Source organism: Phoca vitulina, unplaced genomic scaffold (genome assembly GCF_004348235.1).
Source record: "Phoca vitulina isolate PV1807 unplaced genomic scaffold, GSC_HSeal_1.0 scaffold29, whole genome shotgun sequence".
Lineage (NCBI taxonomy): Eukaryota > Metazoa > Chordata > Mammalia > Carnivora > Phocidae > Phoca > Phoca vitulina.
This window is the reverse complement of record NW_022589732.1, coordinates 25,086,359-25,103,376: the sequence shown is the minus strand read 5'-3', so window position 1 is coordinate 25,103,376 and position 17,018 is coordinate 25,086,359. Positions and strand designations below refer to the sequence as shown.

At 58.7% G+C, this 17,018-nt stretch overlaps 1 protein-coding gene across 1 annotated transcript; it reads right to left on the bottom strand.

Annotated features, from left to right (window-relative positions):
* Window positions 1-4,184: 4,184 nt before the first annotated feature.
* Window positions 4,185-6,323, bottom strand: GPRIN2 (G protein regulated inducer of neurite outgrowth 2). The gene has a single exon (XM_032423834.1). It carries the CDS (start codon window positions 6,321-6,323, stop codon window positions 4,950-4,952), a length of 1,374 nt encoding a protein of 457 aa, XP_032279725.1. The 3' UTR covers window positions 4,185-4,949.
* Between the last annotated feature and the right edge of the window lie 10,695 nt (window positions 6,324-17,018).

Below are 17,018 nucleotides of genomic sequence, written 5' to 3'. Positions count from 1 at the left end.
CAGCGATCACCAGAACCAGAACCAGCTATGCCGAGAGCGAGGACTTGAGTCAAGCCCCCTCCCCTCCATCCTTGTTTGGATGTGAGGGTCCCTGGGCCATGACTTGGGTCAGAAGAATGCTACTCATGTCGAAGACCCCGATTTGCACAAATTCACCTTAAAATTTGCCCATGATGACTGTGGATTCATAGGCACATGGGGCCCAGTGCTGACCTACAGGATGACTCGGTGACAGGCCCTGGGCCTGTGTGGCCCTGCTCTGTCTGACAAGTTGGATGGAAACTGATAAAGGACTAGTCATGGCTTCAGATGACAAAACTGGGTCAGGCCAGAATGACGACCGAGAAGGAATTTAGTGCGGGCAAATGCAAAGCTCTGCACTTGAGTAACCAAGGTCACTCGGCATGAACACAAATGAGACAACTGCTTCAGAGCAGCCCACGGAGACAAGTCTGGACACTCTGCAGGCCTGGGACTCCATGCACGTCTACTGGGTGAGGGGCTGCTCAGGGCATGAATGCATCTGCGGATGGGTGTGCCCCCAGGCCCCACGGACACCCTTGCTTTCTGTGCACCCCTCCCCTGGGACAGGGCCTACAACCCCATGCAGACACCTGCCCCAGGGCTCCTGGAGCTTCGTAGCCTGCTTGCCCCAGCCAGTACGCCCCACCTGCATACCCCTGGTCCCAGTGGCCCTTACGGGAGGTAGAGTCTGCCCCGGGGCTCCCCTGTGGGACCCGGCCAAGGCCAGGATTCTACCTGAAATTGCACGCTTGTTGGCTTCTATCGCTACCCACCTTGCACTCCCCACTCCCCTTTCTTTAGTCAATCCAGAATCCTCACCCTAGCACCAGCTTCTGGGAGCCCAGCCGCAGACTAGTCTCCATGGCCATGGCCGGAGTACACGTGTCCTAAGCAGAGTATGAAGCACAGCGTGAAGGACCTTGAAGGGGGCTCTGAATGAGGACTGGCCAAGGAGATGGGATGTGACCTCGATCACAGCCAAGTTGGCCAGGCAAGAGCTAGCCCCTGCCTGTGGCCGGGGCAGTAGGTCCAAGGAAGTGGCACCCCACAGCACTGGCACGTGTGGTGAGCCCCAACTCGGTACCAGCTGCTTTATGCGGGTTATTCCATTTAACGCTCAGAGCAAGCCTACGAAGGAGGCATGATTCATCATATCATCGTGAGGACATCGAGGACAGCGAGGTCAGTAACTCCCCAAGCTCTCATGGCTTTGGATGAGATCCAGGATTCGAACTCAGATTGTAGACCACTAAGCTGTGGTCTACACTGCGCCCCCCCACACAATGTCCAAGGTGTCAGAATATGCACTCAGAAGGCCCCGAGGGACCCCCATGAAATAAGAACGCAGCGCTTCTGGGGACAGAGACCCAATCCAGCGGATACGGGCGGCGATGTCACCGTGTGACAGGACCATTCTCTGCTTTTCCCCCCCCCCCCCCCCACCCCCGTACACACTGTGAGCTCCGGTGGGCAGTAGCCTACACTCTGGCAGCAGTGACTTCTCCCTCAGGATGGACTAGGACTCCCTGTGAGGGTAACAGCAGCCTGGGGCTTGGCAAGAGATGCGTGCCCTGTGTCCTGGCCCCGCCCAGAGGTGATAAGCTCCAGGAAGCCAGGCTTCAGCTGTTGGGGCCCCAAGGCTGCCAGGAAGGAGAGAACAATGGACAGAAGGGAGGAGTCCCTGGAGAAGAGGGGGCGGATTCCTGCCTGGTGGGGGAGCTCGGAATCTAGGGTGGATGCTCCAAAGACAAAACCTACCAGAAAAAAAAAATAAGACCAGCCAGGACCGTGGACCCTTCCCTGGCAAAGCTCTGACCTCCAATACTTTATTTCAAATTCAAAACAAAACAGCTGTACAGATAATGAAATCCACCACCTCCCAGAGCAGGGCCTGAAGGGGACCCAGAGAGACTGGTCGGACATCTGGAATCTGAGGGGAGATCTGTAAACTAAGCTGGTGGCCATGTCTTGAGTCCCTAACCACAGCTGGTCAGGCCTGGCCAGGGAGGGGCCACGGCAAGGGGATGGGGGTGAGGGGTTCGTTCTGCAGGGCAAACTCAGGGATTCCGCTGCAGTCCCTCTAGGTAAGCCCACTGGCCGAGGCTGTGCAGTCAGCCTATGGGGCCACGGCCAGGGCAGCAAGCCTAACCAGGAGGGTCTGATGGGGGCCCCAGCCACGCACAGCCCCACAGCCAGACACACCTGGATTCCAATACCACCCTGCAAACATTTATCTCGGGCATGATGAGTTGGGTGGAAGGTTTGGCTAGCCCTTCCCATTCAGGGCCCAGCCCAGCCCAGCCCACCATCCTGGCACGCCTGCTACAGCCTAGAAGCGGTACAGCTTGGCATCCATCAGCTGAACAGAGAATGCGTATGCATATGACAGAGAAAGTCTCTTAAGGGTTTCACTGGTCCCAGCCAAATATCCTGGCATGTGACCCTTCACCTGCCTCCTCACCTCCTTTTGTTCAAACTAGAAACCTCAACCTCCTGGAACTCCTCCTCCTTTCCGAATCCACTGCAGGATGTGTGTGCGTGTGCATGTGCGCGTGTGGCCCAAGCCCCAGCTTCCATCTCCCCAACAGGCCCCTCCTTGGCTCACACACCACATCCCCCGGGGCCCCTGCCTCCCACCTCTTCCATACTAATCTCTCCAATGGCAGCCAAAGGGATGTTTCTAAAATGAAATCTGGCTCCACCACCCTTTCCACAGCAACCCTGAAGTCCCTTCCCTCAATCACACCTGGATCCTCACCATGGGGACACCCTCGCCAGTCTCCCAACCCAACAAACACCCCGACACAGCTGCATTGCGGTGACTCACCATGGCATGAGCAGGACAGGCACCTCCATGTCTCTGACCAGGCTGTCCCGTGTGCCTGGTGTGCCCTTCCTCACTGTCCACCTGCCCAGCCCCACTGTGTCCTCAAGACCCTGCTCAGCTGTGGCCCTGTGTGATAGTGTCCTCCCCACTCCATTTCATCCCGTCTCGTGTCCCCACAGCTGGGGCTCCTGGAGCCCCTGTGTAGCACCAGGCATGAGGGCAGCCTGGTACCCACGCGCGTCACCATCCCGAGTGTGATGTACCTGCCCCATAGAACACACAGAGGTACAGACGGGCCCAGGCCCCCAGGCTGCACAGTGCCCAGAGCCGATGAATGCATGAAAACCTGCTTGATCGAATTTTAACAGGGGGTAAGATCAGGTCCCCTCCTGCCCACACCAACCCCCTTTGCCCCAGCCCCACCCTCAGAAGCAGTACTGATGTGCTGTCATTTTTAAGCAACAGTTGGAAAGGCGTGTTTTGGGGTAAGAAAGCCCCATCCTGGGGCCTTGGGAGGCACTCTGACCTCATGCATACCTTCCTCACCTTGTTCCTTTGGCCCATTAGAGGGCCACCCCTGCTTTAAAAAGTCAACCCACTGCTGCAGGAGTCATTTCCACCAGCGTGAGTACGGGGGGCCTTGAGGTGGCCCCGTAAGCCAGTTGGCAGGTCCCGGGTTCCTCAGTGCAGAAGGAGGCCAGGGCCAGATCATGGGCAGGGCTGCATGTGGGCCTGGACTCCACCCTCCCAAGCCACGGGACCCTGAGCAGCACCCTACCCTGGCTCCCTCTTAAGGGTAGGTTGGCAGATTGTCCTAGGAGCTTAGGATCTTCAATGCTAAGCCCCAGAATGAGGACACCAAGCCTGTGCCCAAACTCCATAGGAGTTTGGGAGATCCTTGGGCAATGAAGTCAGGCTATGCCAAGCCTGTGTCTTGAGCTCCCTCACCCCATGATCCCCGGTCCCCCATTGCCTGGCCCATTTCAACTCACAGGGGCAGGGCTGGGAGAACAGGCCCACAGGCCTCCCAGCTCTGGCCATTTCCCACCAGGTGGAAGACCCCACCCCAGGCTCTTTCCCTTTTCCCATCCGTTTCTCCCTTCCCTCCTTCCAAGGACCGCACCAGCTGGGAATAAATCCTTAAGCCACGGGAATGAGGTGACAATGGTGCGATTTCAGGGACTGCCAACATATTTGGGGATAAGGAGCTACCTGTTCTCCCCTTCTTGAGACCAGCCCCTGACACAATGACCAACAAGGGGGCTGGCACTTAGCAGCACCCCCGGCCCTTCTGTAATGCTCAGTGCCCTGGTCCTGATGTGTACCCCACCTCCCACATGCCGTCAGCTCAGCAAGAGTGCAGACAGCCTGTCTCATTCCCCAAGGAATCCACAGAACCCCGCACAGAATACTGACTCCATAAATTCTTCTCTTTAGTGACTGCACTGCACGGACCAGCCGTGTGCTGCAGGGAAAACAGCACAGCCTTCAGCCGGCCTTGGCTTTGAATCTTAGCCCACCCCCTCCAGCAGGCCAGCCCAGGCCTGTGAGCTACAGCCTTGCCAAATATCCGAGGTTTCATCCAGAAACAGGGCAAAGAGGTGGGCGCTCGACAAGGTAAGGTGACAAGCACAGTGTGTGGCACAGAGAAGGTCTTTAACAACGTCAGTGCCTTTCCCTAAAGACCCAGCCAGTCCCTGTCACTTGGGGCCCCAACTTTCATGTCAGGAATGCGTCATAGCTCAGCACTGCTTTACGATAAAGCCACCAAGAGTCCTCGGGGGAAATCATGGCAGAGTTCTGAGGAGAGACTACACAGAACGTCGAGTATTTGTACAGAAGAATCGGGATCTCCCTTCTGCACAGTGCTGAAAGTCTGTCCCCAAGTTCGGAGCCTCGATGTGCAGAGATGTGGCTCTTGGGAGTCAAGCCCTTCAAAACCAGCCCAGCTGCGAGGAGCAGGAGACCCCCAGGCTGCCAACAGCGGAGACACGTCCACGGCCGCCAGCAGGTCCAAGGAGCACGGCGCCCCCTCCCCCCGTGTCCCTGGCCTGGGCTGAGTCCACGGGCCGAGGATGTCTCTGAGGGCCACGGCCCCTCACTCGGGAGCCGCGCTGGGGCAGCCGCAGCAGCTGGGGCGCCGCAGGGACTGCATGACGGCTCGCAACGGCCCCCTCCGGCCCTCCGCCGACAGGCTGTCCTCGCTGGGGGGCGCCCGCTGCAGCTGCTCAAACTGCATCTCCAGATGCTTCTGGATGGCCACGCCAAGCACCTCAGGGTCCACTGCAGCTCCGTACACCTCCCAGGTCATGCCCTCGGCATCCCATCGCACATCCCGCACGGGGGAGGGTGCCTCCTCCAGGCCGGCCCCCAGGGTTACCTCTGGGAATGTGTGCAGGGCCACGGGGGCTTCCAGGGGCGGGCTGGTGGCCACAGCCTTGCAGACCGCCATGGGCGCTGCCTGCACACCAGCATCCTGAGCTGACAGAGAGGATGCCGACACAGGGGCCAAGTCACTGGCTGAGGTCATGGTCCACACATCCTTGGTCCTGGCACCAGGCTCCGTGGCTAACCCGGTGGGACCCCAAGGGTGGTGGGCACAACAGTGGGAATGCCCAGGGAGCCCCCCAGGTAACCTGCACTGGAACTTCACCCCATGCTGAGCCTGCAACCCAGACTCACTCACAGATGCCACTAGTTTGGGAAAGGCCAGGATCCCCGGGGCTGGCAGGGCATGGCGGCAGGCACCGGTCCCCACTTCCCTCATACCACAGAGTAGAGCCGCTGGGGACAGGGTGTGGCAGGAGGTGGTGGCCGGCTGCCCAGTGCCTTTGGGCCCGGCCTGGGGGCTACTGCTGTGGGGAGCTGTCCCTCCCAGCTCTAGGGGCGTTACCCTCACCTGACTCTCTCCCAGTGTCCAGGCTGAGTTCGAAGTCCCTTCCTCCGGAGCCAGGTCCCTTTCTAGGCCCCCAGGGGCCTGGCCTCCCTGGCCAGAAGTACGGCCGGGCTGCAGCCGAGCCCTGTGGACAGGCGAGCTGCCAAGGGCCGAGCAGCTGAGGCTGGCCTTTTGGGTGGCACTGTGGCCCCGCATCTGGGCGCTACGGACCAGGTCCGAGTGGCTCCTCTGCATGGCAGCGGCGCCGGGGGCCCTCAGGCGACACAGATCACTGCCGCCCACGGTAGACACGCTGCCCACAGTGCTGCCCCGCCGGTGGCCCACAGTGCGGGGCCGGGGGCTGGAGGCTGGTGCCTGCTCCACGCTCTCAGCGGGCTGCCCCTCCTCCTCCGGGCCCGGCGGACCGCCGCTGGCCTCACCCGCCTGGGCCTGCCACACGGTGCTGCTGGCACTCTTGCGGAGCTCTGGTCTCTGCCCCCGGCCTTCACCCAGCAGGCTGGAAGAGCTCCGGGACAGGGGCTGTGGGCGGGGGCTCCGGGGGGACCGGGCACCCGGCTCGGGGCGGCTGGTGCTCATGGCGGCCTGCAGGAGAGAGAGGGAGGGAATGGAGCTGAACTGTGTGCAGCACCTCAGCTGGGCACCTCCGTGGGCTCACGCGGTGCTAGGCACACTGGGGGGACAGCCGCGGCCCCAGCTGCCTGATGGCTCAGAGCTGTGAGCAAAACAGTACCAGGACACCAGACACTTCAAATCAAGATCAGCACACATTATACTGCAAGATGTCCCTGCAAATATCTAATAACCGGTACCAAGCGATTAGAACCAGCCCTAGCATAGGGTCCTGGAGACCATCCACCACACAAGCTGCATTATGTGGCAAGAGCGGAACCCAGGGGAGAGGCCCAGTCTGCCGGGACCTTGGGGAAGGACTGCAGCACTGGGGGCAGGGGCTTTGGGACAGCAACTCTTAGTCAACCAGCACAGGAGTATTGCAGTATTTTAATAACCAGTAAAGCTTGACTGGCAAATACTAGCCTGGTTCCTCCCAAAACTGTCCATATCCATCTTATTCTGGACTGGGGCCTCCTTGGTACAGAGCTGGGGCTCAAAGGAGGGCTGTGAGATGAACAAACAATGAACAGAGGACACGCTGAGAACAACCCTGGGTTCCCACGCCCCCCCACACCCCCTTTCCCACCCTCTCGGACCTGGCCTGGTTGAGCTGTCCTGTCTCTGGGACTCAGTCTTGGCAGCTGTGAAGGGTTAAGGGGTTTTCTGACTCCCACCTCTGGCTCTGAGAATAGGGAGAGGCCCCACGCATCAGCCCCTTACACACAGAACACGCTCAGCATACGTTCACTCATTCCACAGCCGTCTCCAGAGCACCCACCGCCCGCCAGGCTCTGGACTCGGGAGACACAGAACTAGCTTAGATCCGGCTGTGCCTCTGGGAATGTGGTCTAATATCACCAGTCAGACATGCCCTCCATAAACTTTCAATTCCCTCTTGCCAAGCATGCCTACACCCTCCTTGCCTCCCTCCCTCCCTGCCATTCCTGTCCCTTCCTCCAGCCACACAGACCCCTCCAGACCTGCTCACTGACTCATCCACAGCCTAGAGTCAGCGCTGGGCCCTTCAACCTCAGCATCTCCTCCTGGAGCAGCTTTCCCAAGCCGGACTGGCTCCCTCTCTGGCTGAGCACTGTCTGGCCCGGAGGGAACAACCTGGCCAACCAAGGGCCTCCCACCAACCTGAAGCTGTCAAAGCAGGCCTCTGGCCTGTACCCTTCAGTCTACCCAGCACCCAGCACTGACCTGACACTGGTACTCAGAACGGCCGCCACGGGCCTGGCTGAGAGAACCTGAGAACACAAGAGTAAAGCCACTGGGGAAAGGGCTGAGTGCCAAAAATGGGGTCTGAGAGAGGGCATTTCCAGGAGAGCTCACTTTGCACGATGGATCAGAAAAGGCCTGCTGGAGGCCCAGCCATGTACGTGGGGCCGAGAGAGAGAGGAAGGAGAAGGGGCCGGGGGAGAAGGAATAGGACGAGCACAAGGCAGGAGGCACACGAGGGGAGGAGTGGGCTGGAGGCTGGACGGGGCCCCACAGGGAGTAAGGCGGGGGGGCAGGGTATCTGGGCTGGCCTGGCCCCAGCCAAAGCTGTGAATGAGGACTCTCCCCCCGGGACTCCCTGCCAGGCAGGACCAGCTGGAGAAACAGGGCGGGAGAAGAAGCACAGCTACACTTGCGGCAATCCTGGTCCTGCCCGTCCACCCCTGGGCTGATAAGAACTACCAAGAAACCAACCGCCTTGGCCAAGTAAGCAAGAGAACATGGGAAGGGCTCCCAGGAACTCGGTTTCTGTATAATTACCAACTTCTTCTGCCCCAGCACTCAGGAGACGGCTGCTGGCTGTTCAACAGTGAGGATGCTTCTGGAGCTGCAGTCCCCTGAGAGCTCAAGGCTTGCTATGGAGTCCAGTTTGGCACAGTGTCCGTGATGATGGAAAGATTCTACTCGGCACTGCCCAGTACGATCAGGCCTGGCCACGTGCGGCTCCTGAGCCCTTGACAGGTGGCCTGCGTGACTGAGAAACTGGCTTTCTGATTTCACAGCAATGTAGGCCATTTAAATGTAAATGGCCACATGTGCTTAATGACTCCCCGACCGGACTGTGCAGCTCTAGACACAGCTCCAGCCTGCACAGGAGCGTCCCCTCCTGGCTGCTCCTCGGGGCCGAAGCCAGACTGGTCCCTGGCAGCAAGAAAAGGATGAACAGCTAAGGGAGGGCTAGAACCCAGGCCCTGCCCTCAAGGAGCTCTAAGATGGATGTATATACAGAGAAGGGCGACAAAGCCAGTAACAGTCACAGTGATGAGGATAATAAAGAACAGCTCCCAGAGCCCCGTCACCCACCCTGTGCCAGGCACGTGCCGTACCCCGTCTGCGCACTGGCTCATTTCACTGTAATTGTCAGAGCAGCCTCGTGAGATACATCATCAACCCCATCCTACAGATGAGGAGGCCAAAGCTCAGAGAGGTGTCCTGACTTGCCCATAGGCACACGGCTGGTGAGCAGCTAAGCCAGGAATCAAACCCGGCAGCGTCTGAGCACGGCACAGACCTCTCTCCTGGAAGCTAACACCCTCCACTGTCTCCATCTCCTTACTTTCCTGTTGCCCTGACTCGGCTGAAGCCCCAGCACCCAACACTTGCAGTGGTGCCCATGACATGCCCATGGAACGAGGGAATGAATGGGAACAAAGCCCAGACGCCCACCTCCACCCCACCCACTTCTTAGCAGCTTCTTAGGCTGCCTGGAGTCAGGACGACAGGAGACGCCCCTGCTAGCTGGGAAAGCTGTGGCCACCAACTGCCCCCGGCAGGCAAACAAGCACCCAGCTGCAGGTCCAAGAAGCCCAAGAAAGCCCTATCTGGACAACCTACGCAGCCTCTGGCTGAACCCCACCGAGCCGAAACCCTCCTAGGGAGCAGGGCCAGAGAGAGCCAGGTCAGGCCCTGGCCCCCCTGAGGAAACAGGTGAGATGAGGTTGAGGGTACCCTCAGACCCCTCCGGGAGCTAGTGAGAGGGTCCCGCTGTGCCCCCCTCACCAGATGGCTGCCTCACCTGGACTAGGCATCACCCAGAGAGGGCAGTGACCACAGAGACCACAGGCCGGTGGCTATCTGTGGCAGGTGACAAACCCGAGGCCCGGAACAGCTGAGAAATTTCAGAGAGCCCACAGCTGAACCCCAGCGGGGTATTTCTCCTACAGCCTGGCCTTCCCAGCCTTGAAGGAGGGAAGCACTGTGAGGTGTGAGGAAAGTCACCCAGGTTATCCCAGGGAAAGGAGGTTTCCCACACCCCCATCACTAAGAAGAGGGGCCTCCCAGGGAGCGAGAGGAGCTGACCAAAGGAGCTTTGGAGCCGTGGGTGAGCAGGCGGGGCAAGGGGTCTGCTCTAACCCTGATTCCTCCCCTTCCTGTGCACGTGCCCTCAGGTGGACACCTACGCCCCCTGAGCCTCAGTTTGCCCAGTCTGCAAAACAGAAGTAAATGCCCACTGCAAGGTTGCTGTGAAGCCCAATATGATGGTATACAGACTGAACAGCGACTGCTAATAATAATCTTCTCATTCCTCCCCCCATCAGGAGTGACCTGCACTCAAGGTATCACAGGGACTAGGACTGGGGGACAAAAGGCCCTTTTAGGAAGCCATCAAGATATCCCATGGGTGAGCCTAGTCTTGCTTCCCAGTCCTTCCTGTCTTCCTCTCCTCCTAGGACCTAGTCACCACCAGGGTCCCCGGTGTCTCCATCACAGCACTAAGCTTCCCAGTCTATTTTAAAACTAATTTGGGAGGATACATATGCCCATGCTTGTACACACACGTATGCGGGCACGCACCCAAGTGTGGAGTCTTCATTCAAACTGCCCTGAATGGCATGCGCATCGACCTTAAAAACCATGGGAAAGACTCTGGTTTCACCCCAAACAGACCCTAGAAAGATGTTTTGGCACAAAATAAATGACACGCACATGGAGCTATCCAAGACCCCTAGTGTTCTTTGGATGACACCTTATTGTCCTCTCTCCTGCCCCATTTGATGCCAAAGTTGCAATGCGGCCATGTCCTGTGGCCAATACAGGACTACTGCTCAGTAAATGGAAGAACAACCAGCCTCATGCAGCAATCAACCAATGTTATTTTGAGTAAAACCTCCCAGCCCTGCAGAACCTTCCAAACTGGCCCAACCAAAAAACAAACTAACAAACAAACCTGCTAGGTTGACTTGGTCAGAGATTCTAGCTCCTGCCATATCACCCAGCAGAGGGGCCCAGGCCTTTGGGAGTGTGGCCAGGGGGACTACCAAAGCCAGGGCAAGCAGGCCCTGTCTCAGACCACCCTGTGGCGTCCATATACATCTCCTCTTGTTAAGAGATAGGCATTTGGATGATGACTTCTGCTTCCAGCAAAACCAAAACAGAAAAGCAAACCCACATGGTCAGGAGGGGAAACTGCTCCAATGTTAAAATATGGACCTTACCCCTCAGGGACCTGGTAGGGATACACACCAGAGGAATCCCTGGTTGGATAGTGGGGGTGTGGCAACCTCCTGCAGGTCATCTGATCAATCCCAGCAGCAAAAGGGGGCCTGACAGGACCACTCAAGGCCAAAGTTGGGCAAGGCAGCAAGGAGCATTCCTGAGCTACCAAGAGGGATTGTTTGGAGGGGACAAAATCTGCCCATCACAAGCTGTGCCAGTAAAGGATTCTAGGATAACTGTGGGCAAAAGCCCAAAGGACCAAGCACTGCTCACCAGAGAGAGGCCCAGGCCCCCACCAGCCCCAGAGCTTCCTCCCCTGAGGATGATTTGCCCATACTTCCCAGGAGGCACCTGGGGTGGAGAAGGTAAACCTAAAGGCCCAGGTGCCCCAAACCAGAGGTAGCCCAGGTAGCTAGTGTGTCCCTACCTGCATGCTCCCGGACACCCATGCACCAGCATGGGCCCGAGCCCCACCCGTGGCCACATCGGAGGCGGACGCACAGGCCGATTTACTGTGGGAGCCTGCAGGAAACACCATCTCCACAACTGCACTCTGCACACCAAATGTACAGGCCGCCTCTGGCTGTGGGGCCAGGGGCCTGAAACACCACACCATACACTCTCCCTGAGAGCAGGGGTCCCTTCCCCGCCCCTCCGCCCAAAGCCCACCGGACTCAGGGAGAAGGTCCTCAACACAATCCCCCAAACTAGGCTACAGATCTTCCCAGGAGCAAAAGCAGTGACTGAGTGAAGATGAGGCTGTGGGGCAAGGGGGTAGGGATGGAGGGCAGAAGGAACGCGAGGGAAGGGAGGTTTGGGCTGGGGGCCGCAGAGGAGGGGGGAGGGGGGAGTAGGGGTGGAAAAGGGAGGAGGAATGGGAGGGGACAGCGATAGCAGCGGGGGTGGAGGCAGAAGAAGACGGGGTCCTAGGCAGAGTGCTGGAAATGGGAGGATGGGCAGAGGAGACGTGGAAGAGGGGATGGGATAGGCAATGAGAGGAGAGATGGGAGGAGGGATGCAGCCATGGGGGACGCCGAGCACTAGGCGGGGGCTGTGATGCGCAGGGTCCGAGCGCACGAAGAGGTGAGGAGTGGGGTTCTGGGGCGTAGGAAGGGAAGGCGCCGCCCATCCCACCACCCTCCCCCTGCCACGGGCACGCACACAGCGGCCTCTCACCCTCTCGCCCGCCCGGGGCCGCGCAGGCCGGCGGAAGCGCTGCTCCTGCGGCCGCCACAGGTGCCCGGCGCAGCGGCCCAAGATGGAGCCGGAGCCGGACCCGGCCCGGGCCGAAGACGCCGCCCGCCGCCGTCCGCCTGGCCCGCGGAGCCAGCGCCGGGGTGGCGCCCAGGGGTGGCTGGGGGGCCCGGGAAGGAGGGGCGCAGGGGGCGGCGGCCCCGCTCACCTGGGCCCGCCCCCGCGCTCCACCGCCCGCGTCGGCGTCCCGGCCCCGCCCCCTGTCCGCGGCCCCGCCCCCGGGACCCGGCCCGCCGCGCCCCACGGCCCCTCGGCTCCCGTGCTGTCCCCCGCCCACAGCCCCTCGAGCCCTACCCCTCTGTCCACGAGCCCCCAGTCCTCCTTCCCGACCTCAGGGCAGGTCCTCACTGTCCCGTCTCTTCGGCCCCGCCCCCACCACGATCCCCTGTTTTACGCGCCTGCCCAGCGAACCCCCAAGATACCCATCTTCCCGACCTGCCCCCCACCCCCAGTCTTATAGGCTCGGCCCCCCACAGCCCTCCAGCCCGCGACCCAGCCCCCAAGTCCACTTCCTCATTGCCCCGCCCCCTCGGTACCCGTTGCCCAGCACCACACCCCTCACCGAGGTCCACAGGTCCTCTGGCGACCCCCTTCCTCACGGCCCCGCCCCATGTCCTTCGTCATCCTGCACCCGCCCTTCACAAGTTTCCGGCTTCAGACCCCACCCTCAAGACCCCATTGCTCTAGGGCCACCCACCCTCGGACACCAGGCCGGGTCCCTCATAGTCCCTCCCCTAAGCGCCCCAGTTCTCCAAGCCCTGAACCTCACAGTCCCATCCTCCCAGCTCCATTCTTGCGGACTCCAAGACGACCCTGGTCCTTTGAGCTCCGCCTCCACGGCCCCTCATACTGCCAGCCTTGTCCCCAGAGCCCTCCACCCGGCCCCCACCAGCCCGGCCTGGTAGATGCCATCACCAAAATTGCGTCCCTAGCCCCGTCCCCAAAGCCCGTATTCTCCCACCCTTTCCCCCGCCCATGTCCCTATCCCCACCTTTGCCCCCCAACCCAACCCCACTCCCGGGCATTCATTCTCCAGCCCGCCCCCATGGACCTCAACAGCTGGCATGCGCAAGGACCATGAGAGGGTGAACCAACCCCATCTGAGCCCACTCCCCATCCCGCTGCTTCCTGTAGCACCCAAAATGCCCTTCCTCGATCCTTTTCTGCCCCACAACTCCAGGAAGTGTCCAGGCCCTGGGAATGCCTGGTCCTGCCACCTTTCCCTCTAAATCCCCCAATCTCTGACAGCCACTGGCCTGGCTAGGGGTTCACAGAGGTGCAACAGGCAGCCACCCACGCGGGGCCTGTCCTCCACCCCTTCAGCTCTCCAGAGGTTCCTGCCACCCATCCCAAGGGCCTCGTTCTAAGAAGAGCATGTCCCATCTCTGGGCCCCAATCTTTGAGAATTGGGTCCCAATGTTGACTCTCTATTGATTCTAGCTCCAGGAACCCCTGATTTGCTTACCCAACCTTTTGCTGAGGGGTCTGCACCCCTTTGGGTTCAGTGTCCCCAGAAGCCAATGCCTCTCAGCTCCTCCTCCAGTTTGGGAAGACCTCAAAGCCCGGTCTCACCTCTCCAGCCTCTCCCAGCCCTGCTCCGAGGCCAGAGCATCAGGAGAGGGTGGGCAGAAAGCCCCCAACCTTGGAGCAAGGTGGAGAGTGGAAAGCAGGAATGTGCACCATTCACTGCCTTTCCCCCAGCCCCTAGCCTGGCACCTAGCCCAGAACAGGGGTGTGCAGCACTCTGCAGCAGGTGTGGCTCGTACCTCACACCCAGCCGCCCTCACCCCACCACCTGGTATGTTCTCTGCATGTGAGGACCCCCCCCCAGCCTTAGTATCCCCGTCTGTAGCTCTGAACTGCCCCTCATCAGACTGTCTCATAGCCCAAAGGGGACAACAGATACCTGTCACACACAGCATCTGGGGCCCGCAGGTCATGCCCTCACACTTCCCCACCTGACTTTCAATACAGGCATCCATGCCCCCCTATTCCCACCCCCTCCAGCCTGGGATCCTGCTGCTTAGGGCTTGGCTGGAAGCCTTGGCCCTACCTCCTCTGCCCCTCCCACCATGGTCACTTACAGCTTCAAGTTGGGGCTCACTCACTGGTGGAGTGGGTGGGGTTCTGCTCAGGAAGACTCAGACTGCCCTAAGCACCCCCTTTCCAGTGGGGTCTTAGAGCACTTGCCCAGATGGCTATAGAGGGGGTGGTGAGCACTGGGGGGTAACAGGATGTCCACGTGGAGACCCCAGGCCCTGTCCTCCCACCACACACAGCTTGCCAGGGAGGATCCTGCCCCAAGGGGCCAAATGGGAGATTGTTTGCTGAGGCCACCAACCCACTCCTGCTCCTGCCTAGCAATTAGAGCCCCTCCTTTCACATCTCAGGAATCTTACTCATATTCCCTTTTTAGGGAAGTCAACTGAGCCCCAAGAAGGGATAAGATACCGGGGTTACACTGAGAGTTGGTGCCAGTCCCTGGGGCTCCCAGCTCCCTGGTCCTGTGAGAGCCCTCCGAGAACCTCAATGTGGTGTTTCAGGGAGGTGGCTTGGAGTCAGGTGTCTGCCTGCAGATGCAGCCTGGCTCGACCTGCCACCAGGGTCTCTGAGCATCACCCTGGCCTTGGGACCAGTGGGTCCTCTTCTTGCAACTGTGGTTTGGCAAAGAAGCTTCTCTGGCTGTGGTGGCTGCCCAAGGCGAGCCAGGATGGAGAGTCAGCCCTCAGTTGCAATCCTAACTCCCCCACATATTCACTTACTCTGTGATCCCACACCCAAGAAAACTGTTCACCTCTCTGGGCATTGGTTTCATCTGCGTGGTGACAATAATTACACCTACCTCCCAGGGCTGTGGGGAAGATGGGGTTTGCAAAAGTATTCTGCAGAGGGTTCTCACTGCTATCAGTCATTTGATCAAATATTTATCGAGCTCCTCCTGTGTCCGGTTCTGGAAATAAAAGCCAGGACCGCCTGGTGTGGGGCAGGAGTGGGGTTTGTTGACTGCTTTAGTAGAGAGGGGGGCTCTGGTTTAGGACCCCATGGGCCAAGGGCAACTTCCTGAGACTCAGAATCTGACAGAAGAGGAGCAAGCATGGTGTGCTCAGGAGTTCAGTCGGGGCATGCTGGGACACCCGGTGGCTAAGCGAGTTGCACATCTAGAACTTTCCCAGAAGGTCTGGGCCTCATGGGCACAGGGGTCCCTGAAGTCACAGGAGTAAGTAAGGTCTTCAGGAAGAGTGTAGCAAAGAGGGCCCAGGACCCAGCTGTGCGTAACCAACCAGGTGGCAAAGGACTGAGAAGAAGCAGCCAGAAAGGAAAGAGGGAAACTGGGACATTGCTGGGACTTGGGGCACTTAGGGCAAACAGCTTTGTCATGGTGCTGGAGGCAAAACCCACAGGAGTGCACTGAGCGAGGAGTCGGAGGGGAGAATCGAAGACAGCAAATGTGTACACAGTTCTTTTAAGCAGGACCCTAAAGGAGAGAATAAAGAAAAGGATCGCTCAGGAAGGGACATGGGGTCAAGAGAGATTTGGGGCATTTGGCTCTGGTTTTTTGGTTGGCTTTTTAATATGGGGCATCATGGAGTAGAAGTCCTTGATTTCAAGCAACAGAGAACAACTTGGGTTGAATTGGGCAGAAAGGGAGTGTGTCGGAAGACTTCGGGGAGCTCAGAAAGGAAGCTGATGAGGAGAGCTAGCCTTGCTCCTCCAAGATGGGAGCCAGGTAACTCCAGACCTCAACAGAGGGAGCCACTCCCCAGTCTTGCCTGGTCACCACCATGGAAGGAAGGATTCTGGGTTTTTTTCTCCTTTGTGTTCTGTTCAAGATTCAAAGTCTCGGGGAAGCAGGAGCTCCTTTAGGTGAGCTATGGCCACACACCTTCTGTCCTTGGACAGTCGGGAATACCTGGCTGAGTAGATCTCTAGGAGTACCCACGGCCTCCCAGGACATTTTTCCCAGAGGGAGGGATGGAGGCCAAGTGGCCAGACGCAGACAGATCCACTAAACATTGTAGCAAATTGAGCGAACTTGACAGTGGGGGGAAAGGAGCCGTAGGGAGGGAGCGGATGAAGAGCTGGAAAGAGTGGAAACCACTGCTGGAGGTAAGGTCCCCAGGGGCTGGGATCCAGAACATGCGAAGCAGGAGAGGGGGCAGCTTCTCTATGTAACTGGAAAGCAAGAAGAAATGACAGTGGTAGCACATAGGTAGGTCACCAGGTTTGGAAATTTAAGTTTGATGGAAAGGTTGGAGGGGTGAGGAGAGCAGAGGAGGTTTGAAATGGTCATTGCAGAGGGGCGCCTGGGTGGCTCAGTCAGTTAAGTGGCTGACTCTTGATCTCAGCTCAGGTCATGATCTCAGGGTCGTGGGATCGAGCCCCACGTCAGGCTCCATGCTGGGCATGGAGTCTGTTTAAGGTTCTCTCTCTCCCTCTCCTTCTGCCTCACCCCCCACTCGCTAAAAAAATTAAAAACAAAACGAAAAGAAATAGTCATTGCAGAGAGGGGAAGAGCCTCTGCTGGCCAAAGAAATGCAGTAGAAGATGGCCAAGCAGTCTTGGGGCCAAAGCACGATTCGTGACCGGCAATAATATCCCACGGAAAGAATCATCAAAGAAAAACAAGTTCTAATTAGGACTCACAGTTGCAAGAGAGAAAAAGGGAGTCAAAGACCACAGCATTCTGGATGCTGGTGGCCGGGAGGATACGGCTGGGCTGGCTGGCCCTTCTGCCATCGGCGGTTGAGTTGTCGGCTTACCAAGTCAGCCGAGCTTGTATCAAAGTTACTTACTCGGACTGTACGTGTTGTAATTATGCAATTACATAAATAATTAAATCTAATTTAATTAAATAGCGGATGAACTGGTGGAATATGCATAAAGAAGTTCTGTTCCTATGAAGACTAGGTTAAATGCTTTGGACAGTGAGTCCCAACACCTGCTGTCAGTCAAATGTGGGAAAGGCAA